This window comes from Haliotis rubra, unplaced genomic scaffold (genome assembly GCF_003918875.1).
Source record: "Haliotis rubra isolate DU_JTF1 unplaced genomic scaffold, ASM391887v1 Scf475, whole genome shotgun sequence".
NCBI lineage: Eukaryota > Metazoa > Mollusca > Gastropoda > Lepetellida > Haliotidae > Haliotis > Haliotis rubra.
The window spans coordinates 596,639-619,147 of NW_025767163.1; the positions used below are offsets into that span (position 1 = coordinate 596,639).

General features: G+C 40.6%; 1 protein-coding gene across 1 annotated transcript in view; it reads left to right on the forward strand.

The window, feature by feature from the left end:
• Positions 1-1,480: 1,480 nt before the first annotated feature.
• LOC124290803 overlaps positions 1,481-22,509 on the forward strand; it is a 36,011-nt gene continuing 14,982 nt past the window's right edge. The window contains exons 1-3 of the mRNA XM_046727629.1: positions 1,481-1,556; positions 20,643-20,816; positions 22,116-22,283. Coding sequence (XP_046583585.1) covers positions 1,499-1,556; positions 20,643-20,816; positions 22,116-22,283 — 400 coding nt within the window. The 5' untranslated portion in view covers positions 1,481-1,498. The remainder of the gene's footprint in view (positions 1,557-20,642; positions 20,817-22,115; positions 22,284-22,509) is intronic.

Here is a 22,509-nt window from a genome sequence, read left to right on the forward strand (position 1 = left end):
ACACAGTGTACCCAAGTGGGGAATGGAACCCGGCTCTTCGGCGTGACGAGCGAACACTTAAACCTCAAGGCTACCCCAACGCCCCGCATGATGTCAGAACAGTTCAGCTAATAAGATTGTAGGAATTAGAGTGAACCCGATGCAAATGTTATTATTGAAGCGAAAAGACAAAACGGACGCGAACATTGTGTAAATGAATTACAGAAAGTCAATAGTGACACCAGGTGCATCTCACTTCACCTCACCCCCACTGAGAAATATGAGATTGGCTGGTTGTTTAACGCCGCATTTAGCAATATTCCAGCTATATGACAGCGGTCTGAAAATAATCGAGTCTGGACCAGACAATCCAGTGATCAACAGCATGAACATCGATCTACGATATGATCTACGACCTATCTCACCACTCAAGGGTGCCGTTTTACAAAGCGATCTTAGGGTTAAGGTGATCGTAACTCCCATGCCTTCACATAGACTTACGACTGTCGTAGCACTAAGGTGAACGTAACTCCCAAACCCTAACATAGGCTTACGACTGTTGTAGCTCTAAGGTGATCGTAACTCCCAAACCCTAACATAGGCTTACGACTGTTGTTACAGTAGCTCTAAGGTGATCGTAACTCCCAAACCCTAACATAGGCTTACGACTGTCGTAGCTCTAAGGTGATCGTAAGTCCCAAACCCTAACATAGACTTACGACTGTCGTAGCTCTAAGGTGATCGTAAGTCCCAAACCCTAACATAGACTTACGACTGTCGTAGCTCTAAGGTGATCGTAAGTCCCAAACCCTAACATAGATCTTACGACTGTCGTAGCTCTAAGGTGATCGTAAGTCCCAAACCCTAACATAGTTTTACGACTGTCGTAGCTCTAAGGTGATCGTAAGTCCCAAACCCTAACATAGGCTTACGACTGTTGTAGCTCTAAGGTGATCGTAACTCCCAAACCCTAACATAGGCTTACGACTGTTGTTACAGTAGCTCTAAGGTGATCGTAACTCCCAAACCCTAACATAGGCTTACGACTGTTGTTACAGTAGCTCTAAGGTGATCGTAACTCCCAAACCCTAACATAGGCTTACGACTGTCGTAGCTCTAAGGTGATCGTAAGTCCCAAACCCTAACATAGACTTACGACTGTCGTAGCTCTATGGTGATCGTAAGTCCCAAACCCTAACATAGGCTTACGACTGTCGTAGCTCTATGGTGATCGTAAGTCCCAAACCCTAACATAGGCTTACGACTGTTGTAGCTCTAAGGTGATCGTAACTCCCAAACCTTAACATAGACTTACGACTGTCGTATCGCTAAGGGTGTTTTGTACAACGACACCTTGATCAATAAAGAAAGGACGTGAGATACAGATAGAGGCACGTATAAAGGCAGGCATATTGGCAAGTTAGAGCAAGTATTGATCGATCTCACAATAATCAGTTAACAGCTTTTGTATCTAGTCAGTTCAGGGTATATACTGCTACAGAAGACAACGAGGAGAAGTATGGGGAGGTGTGGAGTCGTACCTGTGCTCGTACTTCTGGTATATCCTGTAGCACCTTGTAAGTATATTTGGATCTGTTATACTGTTTGCCTCCATGCCGTGATACGATGTCCTAAATTGTAAACGATTTTCTGACTATTTCTGAAACTTTGAATGTTACATTGATATTGTATATTCTTAAATATTAACGGGAACTAAATATTTATTAACAAACGTTAACCCTGGATACACAAATATACTGCACAATGCTATCTTTGACAAACATTTCAAGTATGCTTGCGTATTAGAAAATGTACAAGGATCATCGTTTGTTATGAACTGGTCCAAAGGAATGGCATTCGCATTATTATAGACATGGACCTTAATCAACCATCACCAACTTTTTATACAATAAGTACGAATATACTTCATGTTGTTGTAAACCCTTTGAAAACAAAACTCCATCCGACCAGCACCCTCCTCCTGAGTGAGTGATTTTAGTTTTACGCCGCTTTTAGCAATATTCCATCAATTTTTGGGGACTCCAGAAATGGGCTTCACACATCGTACCCATGTGGGGAATCGACCCTTGCTCTTCGGCATGACGAACGAACATTTTAACCACTAGGCCACCCCACCGCCCCCATCCTTCTGACTGTATTGGTTGAGACCCGGGCTCCAACTATCCACTGCCGGCGCAGGTTCTCGCCTTGGGATCACTCGTCTAACTCTGTCTTTACTTCACCCGTTGTCTCACAGGTCGAATAATAACCTTGTGGATAACGTTACAGTTACCTTCGACTTTGCGACATGACGTTTTTATATGCCTTTCAGTATGCTGGGATGTGATCGCCTATTTGGTTCAAAATTGTAAAAACTGCCCTTGGATTCCGGTGGTGCTTCATTATTGCTGGGGTTGGGGGTTATAAATATGAAATATATAAAACAAATAAATTAATCATTATCAGTTATATATGAGATAATCCAGAAATTCGGAAGTTTTGTGTACGTTTTTCTTCTTTTCAATAGAGTGTTGAGGTAATAGCGGGTTTAACGTCACGGTCAAGTTTTGCACTAACTTGTCTCTCTCCATGTCAGTCTGTCCCTGTTTCTAACTATGTCTCTCCCTTTTGAAGCTTGACTTGACCTCGAATTTTTGAATGTTTTATCCTTCATCAAGCAAATTTCTAAGCATGATCCTGTGAAGATCCAGGTTAGAATTGGTCTTCAGTAACCCGTAAGAGGCGACTAACATGATCGGATGGTCAGGCTCCCTGACTTGGTCGTATCCCAATTGCGTATAGCTAGAATATTGTTGAGTGCGACATTAAACAACAAACCAACCAACCAAATCTAAGCATGAGTCTCTTAGAAATCTTCAATGATTGTAACTAAAAAATTGTTAAACCAATGGCTGGAGCTAACTTAACATTACTCGATATAAAGGAGAAGTTGACTATTGGAATCCCTCTTGTCATATATCCTTTTCACACTCTGAACCTCTGCAAAGATACAAATAAGAAGCAGCTGACGCGGTCTCACGGCTCTCCCAAATGAGTGGAAGGGAACTAGCTATTTGATGGTTATTGAATGATATAGATCATAGATACATCTGAACTGTAAGTTAAACGTCTTGGCCAAATTGCCTTGTTTTACCAAACCGAGGAGGAATCGTGATTCATATGTGCATCAGATCAGGTTCAGAAGTGAGACATTTAGCATTTTGTCCGTACACCTCGCATGGCATGTTCCTTTCATCTCTCTCAAATAGTCCTTAACCTCTGTAGATAGATCTGTAACTGTGTCTAAGGTCAACACTCACTTGTTGAGAAGGGAGAGTATTAATTCCACTTGTCTCAATTACATTCTGTGAATACAAAGAAAGCCCGTCCTTGATTTACTGAGAATAATGGTTAAGATCTGAAATGGGGATTTTGTGGTACTTTTTCTGATCTTTGTTGATTTGTTTGAAAGGCAATCTAGAAGTTGACGAGTCAATAACAAAGCATACGACTTTATGGATGTTGAAATGGAGGATATTTAAAAAGCTATTATCCATAAAGTTGTACGCTTTATTACTGTGTCGAATGTTTACAGCTTTGAACTCTAATACAAAATAGTAATTGACGTATACTTTACAAAAAATAACGCAAACGTGGTTTTCAGATGTATGTTTCACATTTATCACAAATCATTGTCGTTGACTGAGTTCAACATGGAACACATGAAACAATGTCAAGGTCAAAGTCATCTCTTCTCAATATCTTGTATGTCCCTTAGGCCGCCTCCGTGGTGTAGTGGTTAGAGCGTCCGCCAGGGGAGCGGAAGATAGCGGGTCATACCAAAATACGTTAAAATAGGGTACTTGCTGTTCCCTGCCTGGCGCTGGGAATTAATGGGTAAAACAGGGGCTGGTCGGCGTTAAACCCCATTTTACCTCACCTTGTATGTCACCCATGAGCTTCCAGAACTGCCTTGAATCGTCAACCCATGGAACGAATCAGATTGCGAATTGTGGCGTGGGAAATATACGCCAGCTCTTCCCCCAGAACAGGTGCCAACGGGTTGAGATTCTGAATATCCCATAAATGTTCGATGAGGTTTAGATCTGGTAACCTTGTGTGTCATGGCGGTACATGGAAGTTGTGAGCTTTTCTTCAAAAAGGCCATTGTCAGACTTGTTGTGTGAGGTCGGGCGTTGTGGTGTTGAAAAATGACTTTTGTATTACATTTTCAAACATCATATAACACTCCCGTCAACAAATCTGTCCTCTTTATGTGAGCAGTTTCGAGCATTCCCCGCCACGACGTCTGTAAACACGACATCTGTCCACAGTCGGCAGAAGAGAAAAGAAAAGAACAAAACAGAACAGAAGAGTATTACACTCAAGGCTATACTACAAACAAAATGTATGGGAACACCCTAGCCATATGTAAACTTAAACGTGGTGAAGTATTTTATACTCTAAGGTAAATGCAACTTTTTGTGTGCTTAATGGGCACTTTAAACGACATGTTGTAATATGCTAGAAAGCAACTGATTCAATATTCGTTGAGTTTGAGTGAAATGACACACTGTCAAAACTGCGAAAAACACGGGTGCTGAAACACACCAGCGCCATGTTTGATTCAAACGTCCAAACACAACAGTGCATGTGGAAGACGGTCGGATTGTAATTCGAGGGTGACCTGACACTAATCTGACACTTCCAACACTCTCCCGACACCAGTCCGACAAATCGGTTACTATTCGTAGGGTAATCGGACACTGACCCAATACTGGTCGGATTTGTCGCCAAAATCGGCAGTCGAGTAGAAAAGCGGGCTGCACCTCCTGACGGTACTTGTCATGGATCAACTTCATCGCAAGCTACAGCCCTGGGCTTTGTTTTTTTATGCTGCAGCAACAAGATGCAGTGACCCTTGAGGCCCTGATAGGAAGGCATAGAAGACCACGTCGTTGTTGGGTTCGACCATGGCTGCAAGCTGATAGAAGAATGTTATATGGGCACTACACCAGACTCATGAATGAACTGAGAATGGAGGATACAACGGCATTCTTCAATTTCTTAAGAGTTACGCCAGAATCTTTTGATGAACTACTCCAGAGACTTGCACCAAGAGATACCAATTCCAGGAGAGCCCTTGAACCTGGTCTCAAGTTAGCCTGCACCCTAAGGCACCTTGCAGCTGGCGATCGGTATCCATCACTATCATACAGCTTCAGGGTTGCTCGAGAAACCATTTGCAAGTTTATCCCCGAAGTCTGTCAAGCCATAGTGGATGAGTATGCTGAGGAAGTGATCCAGTGTCCAGTGTGAACAAGAATGGCATGCAATTGCTGAAGAATACGAAAGGCATTGGAACGATCCACATGTAATGGGGGCACTTGATGGCAAGCACGTGACACTCAGGAAACTGAAGAAAGCAGGCAGTCTCTACCATACAGTTCTTCTCAGTGGTCCTTATGGCACTTGTGGCTCGTGAAGATCCGGGTTAGAATATTGATCTTCAGTAACCAATGCTTGCCGTAAGAGGCGACTAACGGGATCGGTGGTCAGGCTCGCTGACTTGGTTGACTCATATCATCGGTTCCCAATTGCGCAGATCGATGCTCATGCTGTTGATCACTGGGTTGTCTGGTTCAGACTCGATTATTTACAGACCCCCGCCATATAGCTGGAATATTGCGGCGTAAAACTAAACTCACTCACTCACGGCACTTGTTGATGCGAACTAACGGTTCTTGTTGATAGACACCAGTGGTCAAGGACACAGTGTCTGACGCATAGATATACAGAGCATCTGAGCTCAAAGAGACAGTAGAGAGTGGTCAAATAGGATTCCCCCACCTGAGCCAATGACCCATGACAACCAGAACATGCCTTACTTCATGATCGGCGATGAAGCCTTTGCTTTGCGAACCCACATGATGGAAGCCCTACTCGAGAAAGAACTTGACTCTTACAGAGCGGATATATAGCTATCGCATAAGAAGAGCCCGAAGAGTCGTGGAGAACGCTTTCAGAATACTGGCAGCCAGATTCCAGTGTCTTTCAGGAACATTACAGCAACAACCTGACGTTGTGAGTAACATCATAGAAACCTGTGTCTGCCTCAGCAACCTGATCTGAATACGGCTCCCATCCATGCGCCATGGTCAGCTGGATACAGAGGATGCCAACCACAACATCATACCAGGAGAATGGGAGGTCGCTTCTTTGCCTTCTGTCCTCGACATTCCTGTTCATTCTTGGACCCATCTTCAGGATCTTGGTGATGTAGTGTCCGATGAAACTCTGTGGAGTGAGTGTCGGCTGACCCTCATTTTGCAGTCCGTTGGCCGTCAGATGTCACCGCTTGCTATGCGATATGTGTCGGATACAATCATACTTATGATATATATGGCTATACAGGAATATAAATGGCTATACAGGGGTTACATTCATAGGTGTTGCGATACTTTTTCCATGTGTATATATCTTTTATATACACAGTATAGTGTATGTTTTCGTAACTTATTTTATGGAAAATGTATTTATTTACATTAAGTATTCAATGACGGTTCTGTTTAAACTGTCATCAATAATCAGTCGTATAGCAATTATTGATTATTAAAACGATTCTGTGTTTCATACTGCAAATCCTTAATTGTCCAAAGTGGCCTGTGTATATTGATCTCAGTATTGAACTAGATGTTCTACCCAGAAGAAGATCGTGATACTTGACGCCATGCATTTCAGTAATCTTTACGAGGAAACATTTGTATTACGGTCAATACTATTTTGTTGTTATTTTTACCAGTAAGTACAATGGGGGACATGTCACGAATCTGTTCCAGATAAACAGATAAACTAGATACGCAGATAAAAGAACAACGACCTATAGATCGAAGTTCGATGACAGGCGACCACACCATGGAACACTTTTACAATTTAGTCGTTCCTTAGAGCAAACATTAGTTCATTGTGTCGTTTCTTAGCCCAGATAGTCGATAATGAGAAATAAGAAAATCAATCGTAGCAATAAAGTATTCCCTGTAGAATCATTTGAAGACAGACGGCAAATGTAACGAGAATTCGTAAGAAAAACAGTTGGTCCTCGATCACATGGCATATTTATCGTCTTACAAGAACGGAAACTGTAATGCAAACAGTGTATCTTGCCATCAGATTTATCATAAAGTGGGATAACAATATCTGAACTATCGTTAAACAAAGTCCTAGAAGTTTTCATTTTGAGAAGTTATTGCTTTGTTATGAATAATAGAAACATTTGCCGTACTGCTAATGGACCCAGCTATTGTGTACACTACACACAAGTCAAATATATATTTTACATGGAATCGATTCAACACACAAAAGTAAAACAGAAAACAGCATGAGCACTACATTAAAAAATACATTTGGATTTTTAATTTGCAAATGCCAATGCTATTGGTTATGACGGTTGCGTCATCCTGGCATGAAGTTTATATCAGCTTTGTCTCACTTTTTTCAGAACCTTTGCATTTATAAGTAATATTGAATGTTAGATGTGAGCAGAATAAAACAACACTCTTCTCTCAGGCCAAATGCATCGGCATATGCGGTAAAAGCAATATTTTACATAAAATAAACATACTCTGTAAACAATGGAAGAGACATTCGAAAACGCATTACAAAAGGTAAAATTGTATCGAATAACGGTAACAGATTGACAAGAAGGACGGACAAAGTGTAAGAACGCCGGTACTCTATTGTAAGGGTGACACAAAAGTATTGCTTGAGAATTGATCAATAAATAAGGTCATATCAACATGTACCCAACGCACTCCTATGCCGCTTGGTTCATAACTTGATGACGGTTTGTACTCTTCATGTACACTTTTTCCGATGATGTCTCAGTTCTAACGGTCATTGTAATCCCGTCCCATTTCTTATAGTCACCCGCCAACAAAGGAAAAGTATATCCCGATTCAACTGAGAAAAATACGACCATCGGCGTTTCTTTGAGTTTATAAGTTCTTGAATTTATTCACGTCCACATCTGCAATGTCTTTGGAATTTGACATTGATAAGAGATACATTTATGAATAAAAACCTGTCACCCATGGACAGTAAAACAACTAGAATATCCCAACCTGACACTTTACGCTAAAAATAACAGCACTATTCGTGTTATACATAATTTTATAAAATGACTATAGATCTGCATTAAAAGAATGTAGCTCTCTACACTAGAGATCATGGTGACTTTGCTATCCTAGCTGGATTTACATCATCCTTACAACTGCTGACGATTGTAGAGTCTCTGATTTAGTCATCACCTAATCATTCCATGGCGAACAGTAATTAGTAGTTACACAATACGTTAACCACTTTTGAGGATACCGCTACTCAAAATCGTAGTTAATTTAATCTACCAACTATATAATGATATATATGTTTTTGACAAAACATACCAATAACAATTTCTCAATAAGTTTCTTTAAAAATCAATAATTAAATTAAAATCTACATCATTAAAAAGATCCTTCATGGATGAAGATTTGAAACACTTTCTATGTGCTTTCTAAAGCAAAGTCCGTTGTCCTATCTGGGAACTATCATAAGTATGTTTTTAGGTGTTCGTGAAAGGTTAGCACATCCTACCCAACCTGTATCATTCGTTGCAAACAAATGCAAAGGCAAGTTAAAAGAAGGAATTGTGCTCAAATGTGCTCTTCATTTCTACCGTAACACCTTTTGAAGACTTTGTTGAGGTACGTAAGTCCCAAAACTTTCAAAGTTAAAGTTATGCTTACCTGATTTTTAAACGTAGTATATTTGTTCTTTTAAAATTCGGCTAAACTCTTCCTACAATCGCCAACGGCTGGAGGGATGGTGTAAATCCAACTAGGGTCCATGCAGGTATCAAAGGTACTTTAAGTCCCCATGGTCCCTAGCATGGTGATGTACCTTCAGTTGTTGGTGATCTATAACCTGTTTTTATATTGTGTTGTCCCCTATAGTTAGAATGTTTTAGACTTAATTACTACTTTTACATGTATATCTGTGATACTATATTTGTTTTACTGTCCTTCGTCGGCAGGTTTTTATAATATCTATATATATTCTATTTCAATGTCAAATGTTCTCGTCACGATATGGCTGAAATATTGCCGGTGTGACGTTAAATAATAACTCACTCACTCACTTTGTTGAGGCTTTGAGTGTTGTAAACCTTATCAAATACTGTTTGAGTCGCAACCACGTCTACCAGATCCCAAGCATGAAATTCGGTCTAATAATTTCCGGCCAAATATTTATACATGTACACAGCTTGTATGGAATTATGTTTCATGCCTTCTGGTCACAAGGATAAGCCAAGACTTACAAAGAATATCCGGATGGTTGCACTCTTTAGTGTTGAACATGCGTGATTACATGGTCAGTGTTTTTTGGCTTATGCTCAGGAAAAGCGTGGGATAAAAATATACGTCGATACGTCCATAGTCGTGACGGAGTTTTCGTTTGTCATCAATCCGATCAATATTTGTTCCTTTTCCAAAGACTGTTGTTTGTTATCTCTCGTGCACTATCCTGACCTTACAAAATACAATATCGCTGCGACAGGTTGTTAAGAAGATTTTTTTCACAGTGAAGACGGAAATGCCACATCTTTCACCTGAACACATATCCGCGGTTAAATTGTAACAAAAAGTGATTTTTCGTTTGGGTTTCTTCGTGTGTGCAAATTTGTGATTACTGGTTGCTTCGAGAAGAGATATTTGGATTCCGAACGTTTCATTCACAACAGTTCAACCTCGCAGCCTAACATAACACAAAATAAACTTTGATAACTAATAATAATTATAATTATTCATTTATATTGCGCCTAGTATCCACCTGAGTAGTTGCTCACTGGACGCTGTAATCAGAATCTGATTATTATTACCCCGGATAACCAAAGCTGCCCGCGAGGCGCTAGAAGGTTATAGTCACATGACTTTATCCAACCGGGAACCCATTTTCTGGTGGGTGAACAGAGGCAATTTTGAACAAACTCACTTGCCTAAGGGGCAGGACTGAAGTCCTAGAAACTGTCAGGAGTCAAGCTGCCAAACACGATCACCCATCCAAGGACTCTCCGGCCTCAACGTTGCTTAACTTCAACTGATTCGTGACCTGAGCTCTACGCACAGGACCACACACCACCACTATCGAAACAGGTTTAGGATATATTTTATTGAGTCATTATTTAATTACGTCGACTTCTACCATTTTCTCTGTGGCTTTCGTTTCATTTTGTCAAGGGTTTCTTAGGAGTAAATTACGTTTCCACCTGAGTTCGATGTTTTGCAAATCAACATTTATACGTACACAATAGTACACTTTCTGTTCCAACGAGTATAAAATCAACACGTACATGTCTAATTACTAAATCATGAACCAAATCAAAGAATGAGTCGTTTGGGTTTCTCTGCTGGTAAACGAGAGTAATATTTTCTTATGTTTGGCATTATGCAAGGATTATCAATAAGTATTGACTTTGATTTATGTGAATAAATAGCAACATGGTTATTTAATTCTTATATGCGTCTGTGAATACATCGAGGACGGCAACGCCTTTATTAAGTCGATATATATTTATGAATGTACATAGGTGTACAATCGTACATCAGGCATTGATAGATCTTCCTTCTGGATCTTAGGACAGTTCAGCACGGACAATTTTATTTGAGATCAATAAGCAGTACCTCGCGTATTGTATTCTTTCAAAATTGACATGAGGTTTAATTTTTCGTGGTTGTCAGCCATTTGAACGAAATGATTGTTACTACAAGGTTCCTATAACAAGATGACAACCAGAAAGACAAAACGTTTATCCCGCACCTTAGGAGAACATACACAGTTTTGCTGACATATTTATGAACTATTGTTAATGCAGTTCACCTTTGTGACACACGATGTCAGGTTCCTCTGAGCAATTAAAGCATATGACCTTCATCCCGAGAAGTGTATCGGCCAAATAAGTTATATGTATTGTCAACGCGAATATGTGTTCATGTGTTCACAATTGAATGAGACTGAGGGTATGTTGATTCCAAACTTCTTCAGCTGGTTATACAAGAAATCAACAAAGTCAACAATGAGCGGATTTACAGCTTAAACACACATGAGCGGAGTCCTAGTTCTCTCTCTCTCTCTCCCTCTCTCTTTACAAACGCTAAGAATCACTGGCCAAACACACTTAACCCTGAACTTTTTAATTGGTGTTTTAACCAAGCAATAGGGGGGAGGGGGGGGGGAGGGAGATTCATTAGTATTTTATCATTCCCCAAATAAAACAACACAATGGTTTAAAGATAAATGTAAACAGGTTTTGTATGGCTAAGAAAAAAGCTGCATTATATTTCCGTAGCAGTCCTGCTATCAACAATGTGAATAGTTTCAGGGTTGTAAATGCTAAGGCACAACGTTCTCTTAAACAAAGTACCAGCCAAATTCGAGGCTGTGTCACATAAACAACTTCACGTACTTTTGCGTTATGATTCAGAAGATCAACTGTGAAGTTTCAGTGTCCATTATCTGGTAGTCTGTACATAAATGAATTACAAGCTGATACAGTACATATACATATTGCAGACAAACTTGATGAAACTTTGCTAAACATGCTTCATATTCAAGATGGGGCGGTGGGGTAGCCTAGTGGTTAAAGCGTTGGCTCGTTACGCCGAAGACCCGGGTTCGAATCCCCACATGGGTACAATGTGTGAAGCCCATTTCTGGTGTCCCCCGCCGTGATGTTGCTGGAATATTGCTAAAAGCGGCGTAAAACCAAACTCAGTCAGTCAGTCAGTCATATTCAAGATATGTACCAAACCTAAAAACAAATATCAAAAGAATAAACAATATAACAACTATTTTCAAATCTCACAATTGGGAAGATAATTAAGAAAAATTTTCTACTTAACATTTCCATACTGCCCTTGGCCAAGCTCATGATATTGCTACAGGACTTATAACATATGTTATCAATTCCTGACACACACATCATGATAACATTGTTGAATATTTGTGATGACATTTGCATGTCTTGAAGACTTCCATCTTTACGGTGTCAATCTATAGTCATTCAATAACCTGAACAGGGACCTGATCACACTGTTGTGTCTAATTATCGACTTATTTCAATGACAGGGCGTTTTTGCAAAGATATGGAACGCATGGTCAATAATCGTCTATTTTTGTACTTAGAAACAAATAAACGAATAACAAATTCTACAAAAACGTAAAACAAACATCGATCAACTAGTACGCTTAAAATAATTTGTGGAAATACCATAATGAACAAGCAGCCAGTAGTCTTATAGCTGATAAACACATTTGAGGCTAAGTTGCAATGCTGTTTTTCAAAAGATTCATGAGACTTGAAATAAAGGAGACCAGTGATATCGTTGTAGGTGTTTCTTATTATAAAGATTCTGGGGAATAAACACCCCACAAGGATTTGTCATAAGAGGGATGACTTCAATTTTCCAATTGTCAACTTTTCCCTCATCTCCAACAATATTACAACAACTGTAGCTTTTCAAGTCTACTTTTCACAGCTTTTGAGGTACAATCCAGCTTCGTCTTTTTATCAATATTTCAAGGTGCGTCAAGCGTCTCTTGCTGAGATCCGAAGTTGTTCGATCACAGTTACAACGTGTAACTCAGCAAAACGTTCAAAAGGTTTTATGATAGATATGTGGAGGACGGATTAGTGAGAAGAATGCTGTCAAATGACATTCCTTATTTTGAGTTGCATCATGCATTCCCATGCTTGTCCGGGTGAACTTGCCTTTGCATGCGCTCATTGTTTTGTGAACACTTGTTACAAAAAGAATATATTGGATTACGAAGCTCTTACAATACATACACGTCTATTGAAATGGGTCAAAAGACAGTGGGGCAGCAGGGAGTGGGTGCAGAACTATATTGTCTAACAACTTACTCTTGTCGTATAAAAACATACTGTAATCGTTTACCTTGTACCATTAGCCTCTCTGTGATATATACTCTACAAAGAAAGAAATGCAAAAGTAGAAAACTTGGATCCCGTTTTGCTGATATTCATACAAAATTGCCAAATATGAATATCTCATGTCTGCATGGATCAGGAATGCTTTGTTCAAGTAGAAGAAAGTACGGCTACAGAATACCGAAATAGTTGGTGAAACACAAAAACGTACCCACATTAAAGCGTGGGAGCCAAACACACCAACCTGAAATGAACGTGAAACATGAATCGTTGGACTGTGACAACGATGGGTTTTCATTTTGCTGCTGTCCCAATTGTACAGCAAGTAAAAAGTGAAAACGTGCCAGGACTGACAGACGCAACAACGCCATCGGCCTACTACAGACAGGAAACTCCGCTTTGGACGTAGCCAGATTTAACCACGTATCGCCAGTCACTATTACTAGACTATGGAACCGTTATCAGACGTAAGGGTCGACACGTTACTACCCAGATCGAAAACGTGTCATAACTGTGTCGCAGGACAGGTTCATTCGGGCTCGTCATTTACGTGATAGAATCACCACGGCCAACTCTACAGCAATGCTAGGAGTGAGGAGGTACTACGGAGGTATTCACCCAAGACGACTTGTTTGAGGCGTCATTCTGACTGATCAGCATCGTCGGCTGCGACGCCAGTGGTGTCAAGGACACAGAGTGTGGCCACAACGGCGATGGAGACGTGTTTGGTTGTTTTACGAGTCACGCTTTCTGCTTCTCCATACTGACGGCAGACGTCGTGGGGAACGTTCCTGCCCGAAACTGCATGCAGGAAGTGGACTGATTTGGTGTGGTACAGTTAGTGGATCGGCTAAGATCATGTTTTCATAACAATTCGGCATTTGATGATAAAAAGCACCAAAATAGGTCATCATATACAAGAACATGTCTGAAATAATTTCAGATATGGAGGCCCCTCAAATTTCGTATTTTTTGCGCATGCGCAGTACATAAACTTTGACATACGATTTTCAGCGTTTCCCCTTAAATCTTTAATACTGCTATTCATTACACACCTATAATTTTCATAAATAGCGAATAACAGGCTCATGAAAGACAAGAAATACATAATTTTAGAATAATACAAAACGTTTTAAAACAATGAACACCCCCTCTTCCCAAAATGGCGGCTAGCATATAGAAACAAAGTCCGCAGTCTAGACTACCAGTTGCCCGACTTCCATTTTTGTGGATGTCGCGGTGGCTGAGTGCATTATGAGGCTGACTTTGTGTGCTGGCGATTAGGTGCCTGACTCTGAGGGTGTGGGTTCGAATCCCGGATGGGACTGAACCGAAAAAGTACTAGAATCTGTACTTTACTAACGAAGTGTAATCCCAAATATAACATATTGGTATGACATTATTCAGTCTCCTCTGAATTTCATCCCAAAGATGTTTAATTGGGTGTAAATCAGGACTAAGGGCTGGCCACTGTATAATGTTGACACCGTTCTGCGGTAGGAAGTCCCGTGTAGCTCTGGCAGTATGGGCCCGGGCGTCATCATGCTGGAAAATGTTGTTCTGGTGACGTGCGAAATGTGGTATGACGTGGGGTCTGAGAGCTTGGTCGATGTAGCGCACCACTGTGATGATGCAGCCTGCTCTCCCTGGACCAAGGTTCTGGAACACCACATGACCCACTCTCTGGTTCAGGCCTATTCCACCCCATACCATGATGCTTGCACCTCCCCATGAGTCTCTTTCCATAACACATTGGTCTGAGTAACGCTGGCCACGTCGTCGCCATATTCTTGTTCTGCCATTTGCAGTTGATACGCAGTACCGACTCTCATCTGTGAACAGAACAGTTCTCCATTGCCTGTTGTGACGTTAAATAATAACTCACTCACCTCTCCATTGCCTGTATCGCCAGTTTTGGTGTTGCAGGGCAAACTGTACACGTTCACGCCGATGACGAGGGGTGAGGTCCACGGTAAGGTCTACGGCAATGGAGGTTCCCGCTGTTAAGACGTCGGCGTACTGTGTCAGTACTGATTGGTCTTCCGTGTGTTCCCACTGTCTGGCGTGCTGTTTCGGATGCCTGCATGAAGGGATTCTGTGCATACTGTCGCACAACATGGCGGTCTTGTCGTCTTGTGGTCACCCTTGGTCTGCCAGTACGGGGGCGATCATTTGTGGTGTTGGTGGCCCGAAAACGTTGCTGCAGCCTGTAGATATCCGAACGTTGACCTGGAAGTGATTGGCAACGGCTTGTGCAGTGTGGCCAACTTCAAGTCTTCCTAACGCCTGGTTCCTCTGAGCTGTCGTAAGCCGCGGCATCCTGCTGACGTTGTAATGTGAATGTTTCAACCAGGTTTAGGGGTGCATTATATAGGGCTGGTCCTTGTGAAAAGCACGTGCAGTATGAGTTGCATGAAAAACATGGAGAACAACGTACCATCTCCGAGATCAGGTTGCGTTTTTGAGACCATTTGCTTGGTTCCATTCTGAGTTTGGGAAAGAATGTCTTTGCTCAGGTAAAGTTGGAGATGTTGTCAAAAATATACAATCAAAACATTAAATGAGTTTACAGTTATCCATTTCTGCGAAGGAAAATTCCAAACTGACGTTTCTTTTGCTGCTTAGTATATTTAGCCTATCCCACATTCACCCACTTGTAAACAGTTACATGCTTGTTGAAAGATACTTAATTAGCCAGGATGGAGTGAGTGAGTGAGTAAGTTTAGTTTTACGCCGCACTCAACAATATTCCAGCTATATGGCGGCGGTCTGTAAATAATCGAGCTGTTCCAGACAATCCAGTGATCAACAGCATGATCATCGATCTACGCAGTTGAGATACGATGCCATGTGTCAACCAAGTCAGCGATCCTGATCACCCGATCTCTTTAGTCGCCTCTTACGACAAACATGGGCTGCTGAAGACTAATTCTAACAATGATCTTCACGGGTGCCAGGATGGAAAAAATGTCTACTCAAAGTTGTTTTTCATCATTTGATACTAACTGAAGTGCGTGGTGTATTTGACGCTAACATTTAAGGGTTTGCCATGTATGTCTTTAAACCTAATGTTTCATTCATTTGAAATATCTTAATTAACGTATTCCTGTGTTCTTAAATGATCTGATGGCTGTGAGGAACCATGGTATTCGCTCAACAAATACAAGGTTAATACTGTGCACAAACATTCTTTGTGTAACAATATTGACCTACAATTATTTTTGAGTAATTACCAGTCTTCAAATACAGATCACGTAGGCAAAGTCTTACTTATTTAGACGTTCGCCAGTTGTGATCCATTGTGTGTTTCACAACTTTATGTTGGTTTTGTGGAATCTTTCTTTGAAAATTCAAAAGCAACGAAAGCCTGTTTCACGAGGCAACGGAAATGCATCTTTCCCTTTCTTAAATTAACTTAGGGCTGTGTTTATATTCTTGTCAAGCAGGATTCATAATAAAAATCATTAGTGTGCATATAAGAAGTATATAATTAAAAGCTTTTATTGTTTTTTGATCAAGTCGTTTTAAACCAGTCCTTCTCGAGTGGAAATAAATGTAAGTTTAGGTAGGTCCTAACAATAAACTGGTAAGTCTATCGGCGAAGGAAGCCTGTGCCAACGGGTGCGGCTGCAATCACGCAGTTCTAGTCAAATTCGAATTCAAACCGGCAAGACAATTAGTACAATAGATCCTAAAACACTTCTTGACATTATATGCATCCAAGAATACTATTGATCTATAACCATCCTAGAGGTGGCTAAGTGAGATGACAAATGACACATATTTGTACTTGCTGCGTCTGTTCTGCTCTGCCCACGAACACAGGAAAATGTCAAGTACACTAACACTACTGACACATCTCTGTGTCTACTTCAAGATGCACAATTGTAGCTCTTAAAGGAAGACCACAACAGTTCCTGTTGGACTCAAGAACACAGAGTTGTTATGTACCAAACGACATGTAAAACCAGAGTAATATTTTAGGTTTTTCATTATTTTTACGACATGGAAAAATGACACAGGGAACTGCATTGGACACCACTTCTGACACCACATGTCTGCCGTGTGTATTTTTGAAAGTGCTTCTGAGGTTTCAAACCCAGAACCTAAGGTTTGCTCGGAAAGAGCAGGGTGGGCTGAACATATATGGCTTAAGGTTTACATATGTGGCTGATGATGCTGTTTCACAAATGCTCCAACGCACCTGAGGCAAGCGATGCGTGTGTGTTTTTCGATGACAGCACGTGTTCTTCGAAGAATACTCTACAGGATACTTCAGTGACTTCAGTGAAGACACCCACGAAACCTGGAGTTGTAGTGGAATAATCGTTATTTTTATTTGTCATTAAAGTCTTTGATGATTGTCTAGATCAGTGGTGAATATCACATGATAGGAAGAAATCCTATTACACAAAAGATCACAGAGACTACTTGTGATCCGTTTGAGACGACACAAGAAACTGAAGGATGATCTTAGCCGACAAATACATTGTGTTTAAAAGGTGAATTGATACTCCAAGTACTTGTTTAAAGCTTAGTAATAGCAAAGACGGTTAATTCAGAATTCAGTGTGTGCATTGATCCTAAACTGATAATTAATCCTGGAATGAAGGTGATCTCGCTGAACTCAATTACGTGTGCCTGATTTGACACTACATACATGTACAACATAAGTTTTAGTTAGGCATAGATTGTGAGTGCCAGCTAACAAATGGGAAGTATTCTATACCTATACATTTCAATGGAAACCGAAGGCACATTTCTCACGTCAAGGAGTACCGAAGGTATCTCTAAGCGGATGAATGATGATGTGTGAAGTTTAGTACCAGGACTTGTAATATCTGACGTCGGTTTTTATATTACCTCTGTGTACAGTTTGACTGAAATATTTCATTGGGCATCAATTTGTAAATTGGTTTCTCTTTTGAAAAAAAATCAGAACGTAATCCATCTTTCTCCAAGAGATTTCTTATTATAAGTATTCTTAATACTCCCAGGCCAAATGTAGCGATAGCATCAAAATCAGGAATATGATACATCCGGCTTTATCACCCTCACTACACTTCTTGACCATGTTGAACACCACTGCTTGTCGCCGTCCATAAGACTATGACCATGGGTTTGCTCAAATAAAGTTCTGATCAGAATTATGAAAGACTTGTAGTTAGAGTTATAGTCTGTTTGCAGTGAAAACGTACCGATGAATTTCACTTTAAACAAAAAGTAAATCAAATAAAGCGATATTAAGATTGCGAATCATCATAATTTTACCTTGCCAATCGAACATTTAAATCTCAGAATTTTATTCAACTTAGGATAAAAGTTGTTTAACAAACGATCATAGTTTCAAATCGCTATTATTGGTTTGAATTACAATTGGGGGAGGCGCAGTAGATGAAACAGTGAAACAAACACACGACCGGTACGTGAGGAGCGTTAACTTAGACCAACCCTACATGTTTTCGGTGTATCATTTAATGTGCATCCCCCTGAGATTTACATGTTCGATTGGCAAGGTAGAATTATGAGGATTCGCAATCTTTATTTTACTTTATTCGACTTACTTTTTTGTTTAAAGTGAAATTCATCGGTACGTTTTCAATGCAAACAGACTATACATGAAGTCACTCGCCATTGTCACTCTTTGCTGTTTCCTCTGATGGTTGAACTACGTTTATTGTTATACCGGCTACACATTTCCCAAATGTTCATGCAAAGGAAATATGCATCTGCTCTCTTGACCATAACATATTTCAGTATCACTGTTAACATCAAAAGTTTATCATTTTCCAATATAACTGTGTGTGCTCGTGCTTTGTGCCCTGCACCCTCTTGGTGTTGATGTACAGTACATCTTCTCCACTTGTTTATTAATATGATTTTCATGCAAATAATGCTATAAAACCCAATGTCGATGCTTAGTATGTAACCTACACCCTCATGCTGTACTCGAGTCATGTGGGCTGTGTTGCTAGAGCAGTGGGGGATACACTGTTTGGTTTTAGTAAACTGATACATTCTGAGAATGTCTGGGTGATTGTAGGTGAGATACTAATTACTGGATAACACTTTCACTGCTGCTGAGAGATCCTAAAAGATAGGACGTTTCTTTCATTTTGCATAGGACTATTAATAGAATGTCCATTTCATCATCGATAATTTCCCAAGGTAAGTTGCCATTGATGTTCGGACAGAATCACATAAATTTGGATTATGATTATCTTTCAAACCTTTCTCTTTTGACATGTATTCTTGCGATGTACAATTGACATCTTTGTGAGTTGAGTTGAGTTGAAATTTGGTTTAACGTCGTGCTGGAGAATATTTCGCTCATATGACGACGTGCATGCGTGTGTATGTGTATGTGCGGCTGCTTGTACTAGCCCAGACTTAAGCTGGTTTTATAGTGCTAGCCCACTGAGATACCATGCCGCAGTGAAGCATGAATACCCCACTCAGACACATTATACTGACTCCGAGCCGACCAGTCCTTGTTGTACCCATTAATGCCGAGCGCCAGGCAGGGACCAACAAGTACCATATTTTAACGTCTTTTGGTATGACGCGGTCGGGGATCGAATCCGCGACCTTCCGCTCTCCGGGCGGACGCTCTAACCACTACACCACGGAGGCGGTCACATCTTTGTGAAGGTGCATCACATAGTATTCATGCAGAAAATGAACTTTTATTACAGAACCATAACCTAAATTCGTGGATAACCTTGATTCGTGGATCGCGGTAATTATCATGCTATCTCGTAAATTCGGTCTCGCATGACGTCACGAAGCGGTACTTTTGATGTACATACAATGCCATACCTCGCTGACAAAATGCTCCGAATCTCTGCAACACAGGTAAATACACAAATATCTAATTGTCCACCAATGAGATAAATAGCCCAAGATCACTAATCCCAACAATACCACCAAATTTCATTTTTACAACATGTCAAGTAAAAAAGATACCGTTAGCACAAACCTTATCACATCTCATCATATGCTTTCTTAGGTGTCAATACTTACTGCAATTGGCTGTCGTACATAGTGATATAAAGTAACCGACTACGTAATCCACGAAACATGATGACGTTACATTTTGTAGGCACATGAATGGATTATGATTGCAAATGGCTTTGGTAAACAAATGTTTCATTCACGAGTGGAATATTAGGTATTTTCAGTTTGCTGAATCAGTGAATAAAATAATCAGTGAGTATACAAAATGAAATTGTGCATTTAAGATATGAATTTTGCCGCCCTTCCCTTATATCCACGAATCAAGGTTACGCAAGTGTATATTTCTATTTCTATTACAACTTATCGTTAAATATGAAATTGATGTCAAGAGTCCCAAATTTAAGAAAGTTCTCGTTAAGATTTGACAATGTCCATCTCAACAACAGCGGCATTGACAGCATTGGTTTCCTCATTATATGTTGATAGTATATACTGTATTGTTTAGTGTATATGCTATTTCGTTATTGTTCTTTGGGGCGACGGGGTAGCCTAGTGTGGTTAAAGCCTTCGCTCGTCACGCCGAAGACCCGGGGTCGATTTCCCGCATGGGTACAATGTGTGAATCCAATCCGCCGTGATATTGCTGGAATATGGCTAAAAGCGGCGTAAAACCAAAATCACCTACTCACGCACTGATTGTTCTTTATGTGTACTGTTTCAGACCTACCCCACAACGACTGTGGGGATCCCCCGCCGATTGCCAACAGTTACAGGACATTCCCTGACAACAGCACCGTGGAGTATTGGTGTATGGACACTTACTTTCTATCATCAGGCGACTTAGTCCGGGATTGCATCAATGGAACATACACTGGAACGTCTCCTGTGTGTACATGTAAGTTCGTTTTTGTATTGTTTTCTTGCAGAGAAGTGAAGTAACAGTGTAACATGGATGGGAGGATGTCTAAACATTACAAATGATTCTTCGATCAAGAACGACCTGAAGTATCGTCACATGGATAAAGTGGATAGTGGACTCAGATAGCGTTTTTGAGCAATTACATTGATACAAATGCTTAATATATATTTGCATGTATGCATGTATCTCGGCATAACAGTTCGGTGTCGATGTCTATTTACAAAATAATATAAAATATTTCCAGGCAAGCTGTTTAAGCAATACATTCAGCTGAGCAGTGTATTAGTAAATTTAGAAATCATGTGACAGATATTCGATCAGCAAAAACAAACTCGATAGCACATCAAACTCTATAGTCATACTTGTGACCTTTAGACTTTTCTAAAGAAGTTGGAATATTATTCATAATTATGAGGAAAGTTAATTACTAAGAGAAAATGTTTTATGTCGCACAAAAACACAATCCTTATCTCAAGTGAAGGTATCCAACGTACGAAAACTGTGTAGACCCGGATTAAAATCACAATTCGGTAACTTTCTACTTGTTCTACAACGGGGTGAGGTGGTCAGACTCACTGAGTGTGCATGTATCGTATATGTTCATAGCTTGATGCGGGGCGGTGGGGTAGCCCCGTGGTTAGAGCGTTCGCAAAGACCAGGGTTTGATTCCTCCATGGGTGCAAGGTGTGAGGCCTATTTCTGGTGTCCTCTGCTGCGATATTGCTGGAAGCGGCGTAAAACCATACTCACTCACTCACCCACTCACCCATAAGTTGATGTTCATTTTGTAGGTCAACTCGATTATTTACCGAACCCCGCCCCACAGCTGAATTATTGCCACAGTGGAAACCCTTGTTATCTTGATCTCAAAATTTCCTCACAAATCAACAAAATAAATACTAGGAAATATCAATATCGATAAAAATTAAACCAGTCCCTACCACCAGAGCAGGCATATCAGAGACGCTGTATCAAATGACGTGGTCATTGACTGCCCAATTCATACATCTGTTCCTTGAGAACCGGCAGAAGGGTGGTTTGGGTTAGAAGGGTGGTTTGGACGATCCTGTATGTGAATATTGCTTCAAGGTTTTGTCCATACTGAAACGGGGAAGCAGAAACGGAATTCACTTCGAGAGAGGTGTGGTGGTGAGAGAGGTGATTTTGCCACTGCTGCTAAATGTTTAAACCCGTCGACGTTAAAAGGTTCATGGGCCGGGTACATTTGACACCACCCTGAGACTTATCATATGAAATTACACTCTCCTATTACAGTGGACTGTGGGCCTCCGCTTAACACAAGCTACGCCAGCATAAACTCTACTGGAACTAAAGCAGGAGACACGGTGACGTACACCTGCCCCAACGGTTTCCTTGTATCCTCAACAGACACTGAATGCAGTGGATCATCTGGGTACTGGTTGGCTGGGGACAGATGCTTTGGTAAGTCCTGCACAGGCAAATATACCAAATGTAGAGAGAAACTTTGACGTAATGTTTCAGCTTGAGCAGTATATCATAAGTACCACAGAGTCACCGAAGCGAATTTATTCACACATGAAACTGTTAATGTAGGAATGCTCATATCAAAGGTTTTTCAGTAAGGAGATTCATCTGCAACAGATCATATCTTGTGAAGTAAAATACTTCACCGTCGTGTATTGATCAG